We start from the raw sequence: 15,080 nt of genomic DNA, 5'->3' as shown, positions 1-15,080 counted from the left end.
GAACACATTCTTGTTGAGTACTTACTTATATGAATATTTACACTATGCAGATCCTGAATCACAGACAACATAATAGTCTGCCTTGTGAAATAATTAAACAATAAACTACACTTAAAATAACTGTAAAGCCAAAGATTTCAATAATATGCAATATTATCACAGTACAACAACATGTTTCCTGGCTATATGGCTAATGTTAAGCCACTAACTAAAATTTCAACATACCAGAGGTATAGCTAAGTAAAACAACTCCATAACTTTATCCACATGCTATTAACCAAACTTGTCTGTGAACCAGCAGGAGCAAAGACTACCTCAAAACAAAACAAAAAAATAACCAAAACAAGAAAGTTTCAGCACTTGAAGCCATGTCAACTTCCATTTCACCTAAAATGAACAAAGGCCTACACTAAAAGTAGTATAATTAACTAAAATACAGTAAGAATTCACTACCTCTACTCATTAATAGGGAAAAATTAAACAGGCCTCAAATAAAAAATAACAGAAAACAGGAAATGCAACAAAACAGGGCCAGACCTTAAAATGATCAATAAAATTGGGAATCCTCAAGAAAAGAGACAAATTTCAGTAAAGAAATGGGCTAGATTCAAGAAGGAGGACTGAAGCGGGGGTGCTTTGGTTCCTCTGAGAAAGGGAACAAAATAGTCACAGGACCAATAATGGAGACAAAGTATAGAGGAGGGGCCCTGCCAGAGTCTTACACATACAGAGGCAGATGCTAGGAGCCAAACATTGGACTGGGCCTGGGGTCCCCAAAGGAGGAGCTGGGAGGGCGGACTGGAGGAGCTGAAGGGGTTTATAGCCCCATGGGTAGAACAACAAGGTCGGCCACCAAGATGCCCCAGGATTCTAAACATCAATCAAGGGGTACACATGGTTCCAGACAAAAATGTGACAGAAGTATCCCTTGTCGGGCATCAGTGGGAGGAGAGGTCCTTGGTCCTGTGAAGGCTCAACAGATGCCCCAGCATAGGGAAATTGAGGGGGGGAAGGGGAGTGTGTAGGATGGAGGGGCGGGGCATATACATGGAGGCAGGGAATGGGAGGAGGGGTTAAGGGTTTTCGGAGAGAGGAGAAATCTGGAAAGTAGCATTTGAAATGTAAATGAAGATTATATTAAATTAAAAAAATACTAACATAAAAAAAAAAAAAAAGAAATGGGCTAAATTTGCCCTAAAGACATGAAACAGCTAATAAAAATCACCTGGAACAATTCCATAGACAAATGGAACCTACTAAATGAAATCAGTCAATTATGTAAGAACAACAGATACATTGTGAAATAGATCACTTGAATAATCCTGTACCTGTCCTATAGTTTCAGGAAAATGAAACAAACCTTTGAAAACTAAGAAGTTTCCAAACACTGATTATTTCCACAAACAGAAAACAATTCTACCAAGTCTGTTTGAACAATAGGAAAAAAAAAAAAAAGACAACAGCTCAGGATGTAAGATAAACACCAAAGCAAATAATGCCACTTGCAGAAGCATTAAAAAGAGCAAACTGGAGATCACAAGTCCAGTCCTTAGAAGGAAACTGCTTTACTTATGTATAATATTGTGGCACATGCCTGAAATCCACACAGTTGGAGGTCTGGAGTCAGGAGGCTCAGGAGTTCAAGCTACCCTCAACTATCTAGCAAATTCATGGCCAGTCTGGACCCCATGAATCCCATCTTATAAAACAAAAACACTGTAGTATGGCCAAGGAACAGATAGATATACAAAGGAAAACTTCATAAACACATTCACATCTATTGTCAACCAATTATCTAAAAAGATGACAGGATAATTTAACTGGCAAATACTAGGTTTCATTTTTTTGTTTATTTGTTTAATATCCTGGAGATCCTGATAATCATATACAAAAGAATGGATCTGAACATTTTATCATACAAATTAAGTTAATCAAATACCTAAATAAACTATCAAATGTTTTTCTCTGCTATTAAGAAGGATGAAGAAATAAAATTACAGACTTTGAGAAGAATACTTGCAATCTACAGCAGAAAAGAAAGTTGAGCAGGACACACATGACAGCCAAAACATGAAAAACAGTCAGCATCGTTAAGGTAGTACCACACACTTATCACCTCAAATGAAAACTAATAACAACAGCCAAGGCTAGTCAAAGGGCTGTGAGTCAGTCAGGCACTGTTGATAGGAATATAAAGCAGGTATCATTTGGCACTTTCTTGACAAACTGGCATTTACCACTATTCAATACAGCAGTTACACTTCTGGACATTTGTTTTAGAAAAATTAAACTCCTGCTTACACTAATTTCTGCAAATAAACATTTTACCAAATTTATTCATAAAAGACAGCAACTGAAAATAATGGAATGGTTTAACTACAAAATGCCAAGACAAGGAAATACTATTCAGGGGCAAAACATAACTACTGTCATACAAAATCTGTATGACTTCTAGGAAATTATGAATTATGAATGAGTCAATTCAAAAGTTTATGTCTAAAAAAATTGGGATCTTAATTTCATATAGTAACTTTCTTGAAATTACAAAAGCGCCAGACAGTGGAGATGTACACTTGGGAGACAGAGGCAGGCAAATTTCTGAGTTCAAGGCCAGCCTGGTCTACAGAGTGAATTCCAGAACAGCCAGGGCTACACAGAGAAACCCTGTCTCAGGAAAATAAAAAATAAATAAATAAATAAATAAAAGAAGAAATTATAAAAGCATAGAAACATAAAACAGGATGAAGGATAATGAGAAGGTATATTCTGTACTTTGAATCAAAATGCCTCACAAGAAATATCACCACATATGAGAAATGCAGACTGCAGAACAAAGAGCCTGCTTTTACATCGACAGAGCCCTGCTTCTTATACTACGTTAATGCATCTATAGCTGTAAGAGGCCTGCATCAAGATACATGCACCTCCTAAAGGAAATTCAGGCTGATCATTTCATAATAGTAACTCCTGAGCAATAAATGAAGATTTAAATGGCAGTGGTAAAAATACAACAAAAGGAACCTACTGCATTTGGTTGCTGATTCACTTTCTTATCTTCTAGATCCTTGAATTTTGACCGAAAAGAGACCATTTTCTCTTGAAGTTCTGGGGTACAGAGTTCATACACATCCAACATAAGAGGAAATTTAACATCCTATACAAAATCAAAAAAAAAAAAAAAAGACAAAAAAACAAATGAAAAAGGACAATTATTCAAAATACATACAACTCTCTTCATTTTTAATACAGGGTTTTTCTGTGTACCTAACTGTCCTGGAACTCAGAGATCCGCCTGCCTCTGCCTCCCGAGTTCTAGGATTAAAGGCATGTGCCACCACTGCCCGGCCATATAACACTTTCAAATTAATATTTTCATAATTCAAATAAAGTTGAAAATTAACCTGAGATGTCACAGTGACCCATTAAATTAGGAAGCAATAGTGCTGTAATGCTGAGGGAAAATAGGAGGAAAGAATAAGGAATAGGTTTCACCAAAACATTATATGCATATTCAAAATTCTCAACACTAAAAAAAAAAAACTTAAAGAGTGATCTGATTCTAACTTTTATACAGTAACTATTTTTCATGATCTTTTCCCATTAAATAATCAAGCCCATACACATGACCACAGAAACTATACTTGTATGACAGAACAGTGACTGGTTGAGATGCTATGCAAGTAATGGGTCCCAATGTGGTGTTTAAACCAGCCACTGCTTTGCTATGAAACAATTTTATATACAAACACTGAAACAATTAAAGAGCATAATAACATAGTTAGAGTAAATAAAAACTAAAGACCAAACTTTCTTTATCCTTCACTTATAACTATCAGAAAATATTATGAATTTCAGCTCCAGAAGCTAGATTCATACACCTCTTCGAAAGGTAGACTGTATACACACAGCTATGATACACAGTTCAACCCAGTTCAAGGTATCAACACTTAAGCTCTGTGGTGCTTAAATGCAAATGCAATGTTCTTACTCCATCTGTCCTCATTTGCAACCTAATCTAGGGCAAGATTTCTGGGGAGTGCAAGAACTAATAATTATCCGTGAATCTTTTGAAAAATATAAAAAGGTGGCTCTAAAGCTTAGATGTTTAAGACTACAGGAAGAAGCCAGGCATGTATGAAACAAGATGGATAATACATAATTCCAATAAATTGTGGGCTAAGGATCACCTGTCTAATGTTAGTCACCTCTAACCATCTCAAAGCTATCCTTAATAGGATAAATCTATTACAGGTTAGGAATCACCTTCAGAGGATTATATTCAATATATAGACTGAAATTCATTACTAACCTTAAGAACTTTGGCGTTCACAGACTCTTTCTCTTTATAAAAAAATCGAACCATTTGAATAGTTAAGTAAGCAGGTAGCCGGCTGATCTTAGACTAAGGAGAGAAATGAGAAAAATTCTTTTATATACAAGGCCATGTAAGGGGTTTTTTGTTCTGGGGTTTTTTGTTTTTTTTTTTGAGGGGAGCACATATAAAACAAAGATTAGATAAAATTAACTGCATATGTGTGTAGTGAGGGTAAGCATCTCCATGTATATTTACATGCATGTTTACAAGTATTTAGGCACTTGTATATGTGCAAGAGCACGTGTGAATGTGCATGTGGGGTCACTGTTCCGACTAGTACAGCCAGCCAGCTCCACCTCCAGCACCCTAGGATTAGAAACCAGAAGCCATGCCTACCCAGCTTTTTCATGAGTTCTGAGGCTCCAAACTCCAGTTCTCAGGCTTGCACAGCAAGCAGTTTTCCTACTGATCCACCTCCTTCCCATTGAACCCTTTCAATGAAATGGAACTCAATCTCAAAAGGAAATATGTAACTTACAGATTTGATGTACAAAGCATTTCTCTGCAATGTTGGAGACTGTTTAGTAATTTCTTCCTGAAGTCGCTAAAAAAAGGACATTTCAAACAACCAAACATCAGATTTAAAAACTATTCCCTACAACACAAAATCACATATCTAATTTTTTAAAACAGTACTATTACTATTCATCAGTGGATTTATTCCAATGAATAACAATTAGAATACACATGATATAGGAGGTTTTAAAAAATACTTTAGTCAACAATTAAAAGGAATCATATTATACTATTAAGAACCCCTCTGAGAGGGTCAAGGATACCACAGGACAACAGCCCACAGAATTAACTAAGCAAGGCTCATAGAGGCTCACAGAGACTAAAGCAACAATCAAAAAGCTTAACATGGGTCTGAGCTATGTCCTCTGCATATGTTTTGGTTGTGTAGCTTGGTGTTCTTGTAAGATGCAAAATAGTGGGAGTGGGGGCGTCTCTGACTCTTTTGCCTACATTGGGACCTTTTTCTTCTTACTGGGTTGCCTTATCTAGCCTTAAACCAGGGGAAGTACCACGGCAACTTGATATGCCATGTTTTGTTGATATTCCTGGGAGGTCTGCCCCTTTTCAGAAGGAAAATAGAGAAGTAAATAGAGGAGAACAAGGGTAGGGGAGTGAGAGTCAAAGTAGGGAATGAGACTGGGGGGTGGGGCTGCAGTTAGGATGTACTATAGAAGAGAAAAATAAATTAATTTTATAAAGGCTCTGAATACAATGTTGCTCTAAGTATACTGTTATCTTATTAAATAATAAAGCCTTCTGTGACCCTGTATCTATGATTTATCAGAATACTCAAACTAGAAATTAAGAGAATGTAGGAAACCCTTGTACTTCATGCATTACATATAAAAGCCTGCCAGCATCAATTAGGTTAAAATTTTAAATCTGAGAAGAATTAAAAAAGAAAACTTGTTAATCTAAGTCAGAAGTTCTCAACTTATACATCATAATGCCTTTCGGGGATGAAAGACCCTTTCACAGGGATTGGACATCATATATCGTGCATATCAAATATTTACATATGATTCATAACAGTAGCAAAATTACAGTTATGAAGAAACAAATGTTATGGTTGGGGGTGAGCACAACATGAGGAATTTTATTTAAGGGTCACAGATTAGGAAAGTTGAGAACCACTGATCTAAGGGATGTGAAAAAAAATCTTACTTCTGGTTGCATTTGTCTCCATTTTCAGAGTGATGCAAAAATGACACAAATTAGTGCATGCTATCAAGTTGTCATCTGGGACTCCCATGTATACCTTTGCTATATTTTTACAAAATTAAGAAAACTGCCTACAGAATCCTTGCCACAAAATTTAATTCTAACTCAATAACATTCATATTTTATTTTGCATGCCCTCTGAATTCAGTAATGAATGAAACCATGTTAATGTTTCATGAGATAAAAGCCCAACTGAAGTATGAAGAATTACACAGGTAATTCTTGGTATACAGAACAGCTGTCTTTATTGATGACTCCATGAGAAATAAATTAGTAAACACTGAGCCATGCTTCTAGGAGAAACACATGGTAAATTCCTGCAAACTTCTGGCCACCTTTACTTCAATCAATGAACAGATAACCCATGGGGTGTTTCCATTTAAAGATATCTTTACCTACAGTGTTGAACCTACATCATAGTACCTAAATCACTCAGTCCATATGCATTTTCTTCTTCATAAGGTACATTACAATATCCTCATACTTAGGAATGCTGCATGCTTAGTGATAAATTCTAAACACAAAAATTACCAATAAAAATTAAGGACCACCTTTGACACAAATAAATTTTAGCCAAGAGGCATATCCACAAATATGGAACACTGAGGCTCAACCATGATTTCCTTACCAACTTAAGCCCTGTGAAAAGATACTTCACTTCCTGGTTAATGAAACAACTTAGTTGAAGTTGATTTTCCTTTCCTTTGGTGACCTCTTCTTCTTCTGATTCTGTACATTTCATGCTTTGTAAATTAAGGAATGGCAACAGGTATCCAATTTGTTAATTAATCTTGAAAAGAATAAATTATTCTAGGGTTATTAATAGTCATTCATTGATTTATTCTAAATATTAGTCTCCCAATATTCACTGTAACATGCTTAAGAATGTTCATTTGCCTAACAACTTTACCAAGAATGAGTATGTGTTTAAGAGAAACAAGACTCTTACAAAATATAAGTTGTAATTATGATTCTTATGTATCTTAATAATCCAAAGATGAACAGAGATATTCTCCAAGTTTCTACCCTTAACCCAAGAAGCAAGTTCCTTGAATTTATGTACATTAATATACCAATTTAACATAACTGAAACTTCTCTGAGATAAATGAGACACACAGATAAACATGTTCTTAAGAAAAAATAATGAATATCCTTAAGATATTTACATTTTTTGTAAATAAGGTATTTGTAATGTTTATTCAATTAAATCATACCACCACAGCTTCTTCAACTGGTTATCACCATCATAATCTACAAATCATGGAAGATACACTCCCTGACCAGTCTTCCTCAGTTTTATTTTACACCATTACCTAGAGGAAATCACCTTTCTAAATTAGAGGTTACATTTATGGACTTGCAGTACCACATCTACATATATAAGTGCATACTGGTCTCTATACTTTCAACCGGTAAAACCTGAGAAGTGCACCATCCATTCTTTGGTCGATTGTTTTTACCTCTTAACATAATGATTTGAGATTTATTCCTGTTGATAAGTTTAGCTCTGGATATTAATTTTAACTACACAGTAGTCTATTGTATATTATAACATAAACTGGAAATGTTGATGAAACATTCACATTGCCTTTAACTCTTTTCTATTACAGTGTAAAAGTCCTTGGTGAATGTTACACAGTTACTAGTATTTCTCTAGAACAAGAGTAGTACTCAATTGTGTAAATGTACCACATTTTCTTTATCCATTACTCTGTGGAGGGTTATCTAGGTTCTTTCCAGTTTCTGGCTATTATAAATAAGGCTGCTATAAACATAGTGAAGCATGTGTCCTTATTACATGTTGGAGCATCTTCTGGGTATATGCCCAGTAGTATAGCTGGTAGTGCTATGTCCAATTTTCTAAGGAAACGCCAAACTGGTTTCCAGAGTGGTTTTACCAGCTTGCAATCCCACCAGCAATGGAGGAGTGTCCCTCTTTCTCCACATCCTCTCCAGTATTTGCTGTCACCTGAGTTTTTGTTCTTGGACATTCTGACTGGTGTGAGATGGAATCTCAGAGCTGTTTTGATTTGCATTTCCCTGATAATTAAGGATGTTGAACGGTCTTCGGTCTTTCTCAGCCATCCCGTATTCCTCAGTTGAGAATTCTGTATCGTTCTGTACCCCATTTTTAATAGGGTTATTTGGTTCTCTGGATTCTAACTTCTGGAGGTCTTTGTATACATTGGAAATTGTCCCTCTACCAAATGTAGGATTGGTAAAGATCTTTTCCCAATCTGCTGATTGCCTTTGTCCTATTGAGTTTCCTTTGCCTTACAGAATCTTTGCAATTTTACAAGGTCCCATTTGTTAATTCTTGATCTTAGAGTATAAGCTATTGGTGTTCTATTCAGGAAATGTTCCCGTGTCCATGTATTCCAGGTTTTTCTCCCATTTTCTCTTCTATTCGACTCAGTGTATCTGGTTTTATGTAGAGGTCCTTGATCCACTTGGACTTGAGCTTTGTAAAGGGAGTTAAGAATGGATCAATTTGCATCCTTCTACATGCAGAATGCCAGTTGATCCAGCACCATTTGCTGAAAATTCTATCTTTTTTCCACTGGATGGTTTTAGCTCATTTGTCAAAGATCAAACAACCATAGGTGTGGGTTCATTTCTGGGTCTTCTATTATGTGCCACTGATCTACCTGCCTATCACTGTACCAATACTATGCAATTTTTATCACTATTGCTCTGTAGTAAAGATTGAGGTCAGGGATTCAGCCAGGTCCTTTTATTGTTGAAAAGTTTTTGCTATCCTGGGTTTTTTGTTTTTGTTTTGTTTTGTTTTTGTTATTCCAGCTAAGTTTGAAATTTGCTCTTTTTTATTTTATAAAATAAGTGTGTTTTATTTGGAAAATAGTATTTTATAAATAATAGTACTTTCCTTTTTTTAATTATATATTTTTATTTTCCATATTTTGTTTACATTCCAAATGATTTCCCCTTTCCCAGTTCCCCCCTCCCCATATGTCCCATAAACCTTGTCTCCTCTCATTCTCCAATCACCTCTCTCCTTTTTCTCTGTCCTGATACTCCCCTCCAATGCTAGATCAAGCCTTTCCAGGATAAGGACCCTCTCCTTACTTCTTCATGGGAGTCATGTTATGCTAATTGTGCCTTGGGTATTCAGAACTTCTGGGCTAATTAATCTCCTGGGCATATATCCAAAGGATTCCCCGGCATGCAATAAAGACACATGCTCCATTATGTTCATAGCAGCCTTATTTATAATAGCCAGAAGCTGGAAAGAACCCAGATGTCCCTCAATGGAAAAATGGATAACAGAAAATGTGGTATATTTACACAATGGAGTACTACTCAGCAATTAAATTTGCTCTAACTCTATTAAGAATTGAGTTGGAATTTTGATGGGGATTGCATTGAATCTGTAGATTGCTTTTGGCAACATGGCCATTTTTACCATATTAACCCGGCTAATCCATTAGCATGGGAGATCTGTCCATCTTCTGAGATCTTCAATTTCTTTCTTCAGAGACTTGGTAGTTCTTAGCAGACAGATCTTTGACTTGCTTGGTTAGAGTCACACGAAAGTATTTTATATTTATGACTATTGTGAAAGGTGTCCTTCCCTAATTTCTTCCTCAGCATCTTTATCCTTTGAGGATAGGAAGGATACTGATTTAATTTTATATACAGCCACTTTGCTGCAGTTGTTTATCAAGTTTAAGAGTTCTCTGGTGAAATTTGGGGGCCACTTAAGTATACTATTATATCATCTCCAAATAGTGATACTTTGACTTCTTCCTTTTCAATTTGTATCCCTTTGACCACCTTTCATTGTCTAATTGCTTTACCTAGGACTTCGAGTACTATATTGAACAGGTAGGGAGAGAGTGGACAGCCTTGTCTAGTGCCTAATTTTAGTGGAATTGCTTCAAGTTTCTCTCCATTTAGTTTGATATAGGCTACTGGTTTGGTGTATATTGCTTGTATTATGTTTAGGTATGGGCGATGAATTCCTGATCCTTCCAAGACTTTTATCATGAAGAGGTGATGGATTTTGTCAAATGCTTTCTCGGCATGTAATGAAATCATCATGTGGTTTGTTTCTTACAGTTTTATATAGTGGATTACATTGATGGGATTTCCATATATTGAACCATCCTGCATCCCTGGGATGAGGCCTACCTGATCATGGTGGATGATTGTTTTCATGTGTTCTTGGATTCAGTTGGCAAGAATTGTATTGAGTATTTTTGCATCGATATTCATAAGGGAAATTGGTCTAAAGTTCTCTTTGTTGGGTCTTTCTGTGGTTTAGGTATCTGAGTAATTGTGGCTTCATAGAATGAATTGGGTAGTGTTCCTTCTCTATTTTGTGGAATAGTTTGAAAAGTACTGGTATTAGCTCTTCTTTGAAGGTCTGATAGAATTCTCCACTAAATCCATCTGATCCTGGGCTTTTTTTGTTTGGGAGAGTGTTAATGGTTGCTTCTATTTCTTTAGTGGTTATGGGATTGTTTAGATCATTTATCTGATCGTGATTTAACCACGGTATCCAGTATTTGTCTAGAAAATTGTCCTTTTCATCTAGATTTTCCACTTTTATTGATGATTTTTTTGGATTTCATCGGTATCTGTTGTTAGATCTCCCTTTTCATTTCTGATTTGCTGATTTGGATACTGTCTCTGTGCCCTCTGGTTAGTATGCCTAAGGGTTTATCTATCTTGTTAGTTTTTTCAAAGAACCTGCTCCTGGTTTGGCTGATTCTCTGTACAGTTCTTTTTATTTCTAATTGTTTGATTTCAGCCCTGAGTTTATTTCCTGCTGTCTACTCTTTTTGGGTGTATCTGCTCCTTTTTTGTTCTAGAGCCTTCACCTGTGCTGTCAAGCTGCTAGTGTGTGCTCTTTCCAGTTTCATTTTGGAGGCACTCAGAGCTATGAATTTTCCTCTTAGCACTGCTTTCATTGTGTCCCATAAGTTTAGGTATGTTGTGCCTTCGTTTTCATTAAATTCTAAAGTCTTTAATTTCTTTATTCCTTGACCAAGTTATCATTGAGCAGAGCATTGTTCAGCTTCCGTGAGTATGTGGGCTTTCTGTTGTTTTTGTTGTTATTGAAGACCAGCCTTAGTCCGTGGTGATCTGATAGGGTACATGGAATTATTTCAATCTTATCTGCTGAGGTTTGTTTTGTGACCAAGAATATGGTCAGTTTTAGAGACGGTACCGTGAGGTGCTGAGAAGGTATATTCTTTTGTTTTAGGATAAAATGTTCTATAGATATCTGTTAAATCCATTTGGTTCATCAATTCTGTTAGTTTCACTGATTCTCTGTTTAGTTTCTGTTTCTCTGATCTGTCCATTGATAAGAGTGGGGTATTGAAGTCTCCCACTATTATTGTATAGGATGTAATGTGTACTTTGAGCTTTAGTAAAATTTCTTTTATGAATGTGGATGCCCTTGTATTTGGAGCATATATGTTCAGAATTGAGAGTTCATCTTGGTAGATTCTTCCTTTGATGTATACTTAGTGTCCTTCCTTATCTTTTTTGATTACTTTAGGTTCAAAGTCGATTTTATTCGGTGTTAGAATAGCTACACCAGCTTGTTTCTTGGGACCATTTCCTTGGAAAATTGTTTTCCAGCCTTTTACTTTAAGGTAGTGTCTGTCTTTGTGCCTAAGGTAAGTTTCCTATATGCAGTAAAATGTTGGATCCTGCTTATGTATGCAGTCTGTTAGTCTATGTCTTTTTATTGGAGAATTGAGTCCACTGATATTGAGATATTAAGTGATTGTTGCTTCCTGTTATTTTTATTGTAATTATGTTTGAGGTATAGTTATGTTTGTGTGGCTCTCTTCTTTTTGGTTTGTTAAAAGATTAATTTCTTGCTTTTCCTAGTGTGTAATTTCCCTCCTTTTGTTGGTGTTTTCCATTCATTATCCCTTCAAAGGGCTGGATTTGTGGAAAGATAGTATATAAATTTGGTTTTGTCATGGAATACCTCGGTTTCTCCATCTACGGTAATTTAGGGTTTTGCTGGATATAGTAGCCTGGGTTGGCATTTGTGTTACCTTAAGAGTCTATATGACATCTCCCCAGGATCTTCTAGATTTCATAGTCTCTGGCAAGAAGTCTGGTTTAATTCTGATAGGTCTGCCTTTATTTGTTATTTGACCTTTTTTCCTTACTGCTTTTAATATTCTATGTTTAGTGCATTTGGTGTTTTAATTATTATGTGGCGGGAGGAATTTCTTTTCTGGTCCAATCTATTTGCAGTTCTGTAGGCTTCCTGTATGTTCATGGGCATCTCTTTCTTTAGGTTAGGGAAGTTTCCTTCTATAATTTTGTTGAAGACATTTACTGGACCTTTATGTTGAAATTCTTCACTCTCTTCTATACCTATAATACTTAGATTTGGTATTCTCATTTTGTCCTGGATTTCCTAGATGTTTTGGGTTACAAGCATTTTGCATTTTCTTTGACTGTTATGTCAATGCTTTCTATGGTATCTTCTGCATCTGAGATTCTCTCTTCTATCTCTTGTATTCTGTTGTTGATGCTTGCATCTATGACTCCTAACTTCTTTCCAAGGTTTTCTATGTCCAGAGTTGTTTCCCGTTGTGATTTCTTTATTGTTTCTACCCCCATTTTTAGATCATGGATGATTTTGTTCAATTCCTTCACCTGTTTGGTTGTGCTTTCCTGTAATTCTTTAAGGACTTCTACCTGTTTACCTGTGTTCTCCTGTATTTCTTTAAGGGAGTTATTTATATCCTTCTCGAAGCCCTCTATCAGCATCATGAGCCTTAACTCCAAATAATGATTTTCCAGTGTATTGGGGTATCCAGGACTTGCTGTTGTGGGAGAATTGGGTTCTGATGGTGCGAGGATGCCTTGACTTCTATTGGTAATATTCCTAAGTTTGCCTTTTGCTATCTGGTTATCTCTGGAGTAGTTAGTCCTGCAGTCTCTAACCGGTACTTGTCCCTCCTGTAGGCCTGCAAGCCTGTCTCAGCACCCCTGCGTGACCAGCTCTCCCTTGGCACAGAGTGTTGTGGCTCAGCCCAGCTCCTGGGTGCAAATGTAGCCCTGAAGGACCTTGTCCCAGCCACTCTGCCACTCCTGTGTTGCCTGCACTTCAGGCTGTATGCTCAGCCGCAGGAAAGAACATGGTGGTCTTACCTCCAACGCCCGGAGTCAAAGCATTCCCTGCAAACCAGTTCTTCCCAAGCAGGATTGGTACACAGAGTGCTGTGGCTCAGCCCAGCTACTGGGTGCAGGTGGAGTCCAGACAGACTCTGTCCCCGCTGCTCTGCCACTCCTGTGTTTCTGTACTCCAGGCTGTACCCACCTGCTCAGTCACCAGAGAGAAAATGGCCAATATACATACATTTATCACTGAAAGCTCAAAAATCACTAAAAATCTGTATCATTAATTTCTAATTCTCACAATTATAAGGTTTCAGGCATAGAAACCTGAGGTCTTCAGTGCCAATCAGCCAACTATGCCTAGTGAAAATTACTTCTTAAAAATTATGAATACCATTTATATAAGTCTTGGTTCAAAAAGGATACGTAGTTTCAAACTCAACACCAAAAAACTGATCAATTAAGCTTTTCTTTTTAGAAGGTGTCACTGCTGATGCAGATGAAGAATCCATCTGCAAAATTAAAAAGAAAATTCTAGTTTTACTTTTTGTAGATTTCAACACAATCCAGTTTGCTAATTCATACTTAGGATTTTTGAATGATTTTAAAATGATGTCAGATTTTGTACTTCACTCTGATTCAAAACCATTACCAAAACATTAAACATGTACACAAACATTAATAGGTTTAATTTAGAAATAGACTAAAATGCAAGTCCTCAAAATCTAAGTACAGGCTGAGCATCTAACCTCTTTTTTTAAGGTTTATTTATATGTATGAGTACTCTATATGCATGTATGCCTACATGACATAAGGCATCAGATTTCATTACTGACGGTTGTGAACCACCATGTGATTTCTGGGAATTGAATTTATTAACTCTGGACTAGTATTTAGTGCTCTTAACTGCTGAGCCATCTCCCCAGTCTGATATCTACCTATTAAGGTAGATTGATTTAAAGTCTTTCAGAGGAAAAAACAAAAAGAAAATTAAAATAAAACACAAAGTTGTTGAGGTTTGGTGTGATGCTATGCAGTGTATTTTATAATGTGTTATTTGGAGAATTGTGTACAGGTTGATATATACTACAACTGACAAATGTTCAAAATTCCAATTGATTTCTGCCTGGAGTTCTGAAGAGGATAATTCTGATATTGCACATTTATTAGAAAGGATGGCTATTGGGCTGGAGAGATGGCTCAGCGGTTAAGAGCACTGACTGCTCTTCCGAAGGTCCTGATGGACATCATGGCATGAAGCCTATTGTGGAGATAGCACACAGTCCCACAGGCCAATCCATTATAGGACTTTGAAAGAAATGCTCATAGAACAGAATGGGGAGATGGTATCTTCCAAAGATGGTTTAAAATGTGCTTTGTTGACTTTATATATTTTTAAAGTCACTGAAACAAAAGCACAACTGCTAAGATACACTGGATTTTAGAAAGAACTACTGAATTAAATCAGCCTATAGAAATCCTAATTCCAAAATGGAAGAAATGAAATATATTATGTTGGGGAAGAGATTTTACATTTGTTCCAACAGGAAAGAAAAGCTCTATCTTCCATCCAAATTATTGAAAATAAGATTTGACTGGGGAAGGCCCCTGAAGATCTTGGCTACAGATAGAAAGAAGGATGCTGGCAAGATCAACAAGACAGGTAATGCTGATCCTGCTACTTGAAAACAGCTGAGACTGGGTAAAACCAAAAAAAAAAAAAAAAAAAAAAAAAAAAAAGTATCTTTGCATAGCCAATAGCTCTAGTTGACTACAAAACCACAAGACTTTTCATACCATTCCTTAAAATGTTATAGATAAAAATTGATATTACAATTATTCAAAGTA

The 15,080-nt window shown here is 36.3% G+C and overlaps 1 protein-coding gene across 2 annotated transcripts in view; it reads right to left on the bottom strand.

The window, feature by feature from the left end:
- Usp14 (ubiquitin specific peptidase 14) overlaps nt 1-15,080 on the bottom strand; it is a 38,698-nt gene that overhangs the window by 2,414 nt on the left and 21,204 nt on the right. For both annotated transcript variants that reach the window (XM_052156096.1, XM_052156097.1), the window contains 5 exons: nt 13,659-13,744; nt 6,741-6,855; nt 4,854-4,919; nt 4,310-4,402; nt 3,026-3,154 (listed from right to left, as the gene is read on the bottom strand). In XM_052156096.1, coding sequence (XP_052012056.1) covers nt 3,026-3,154; nt 4,310-4,402; nt 4,854-4,919; nt 6,741-6,855; nt 13,659-13,744 — 489 coding nt within the window. The remainder of the gene's footprint in view (nt 1-3,025; nt 3,155-4,309; nt 4,403-4,853; nt 4,920-6,740; nt 6,856-13,658; nt 13,745-15,080) is intronic.

Source organism: Apodemus sylvaticus, chromosome 13, assembly GCF_947179515.1.
Source record: "Apodemus sylvaticus chromosome 13, mApoSyl1.1, whole genome shotgun sequence".
NCBI lineage: Eukaryota > Metazoa > Chordata > Mammalia > Rodentia > Muridae > Apodemus > Apodemus sylvaticus.
This window is presented reverse-complemented; position numbering and strand designations above follow the sequence as displayed.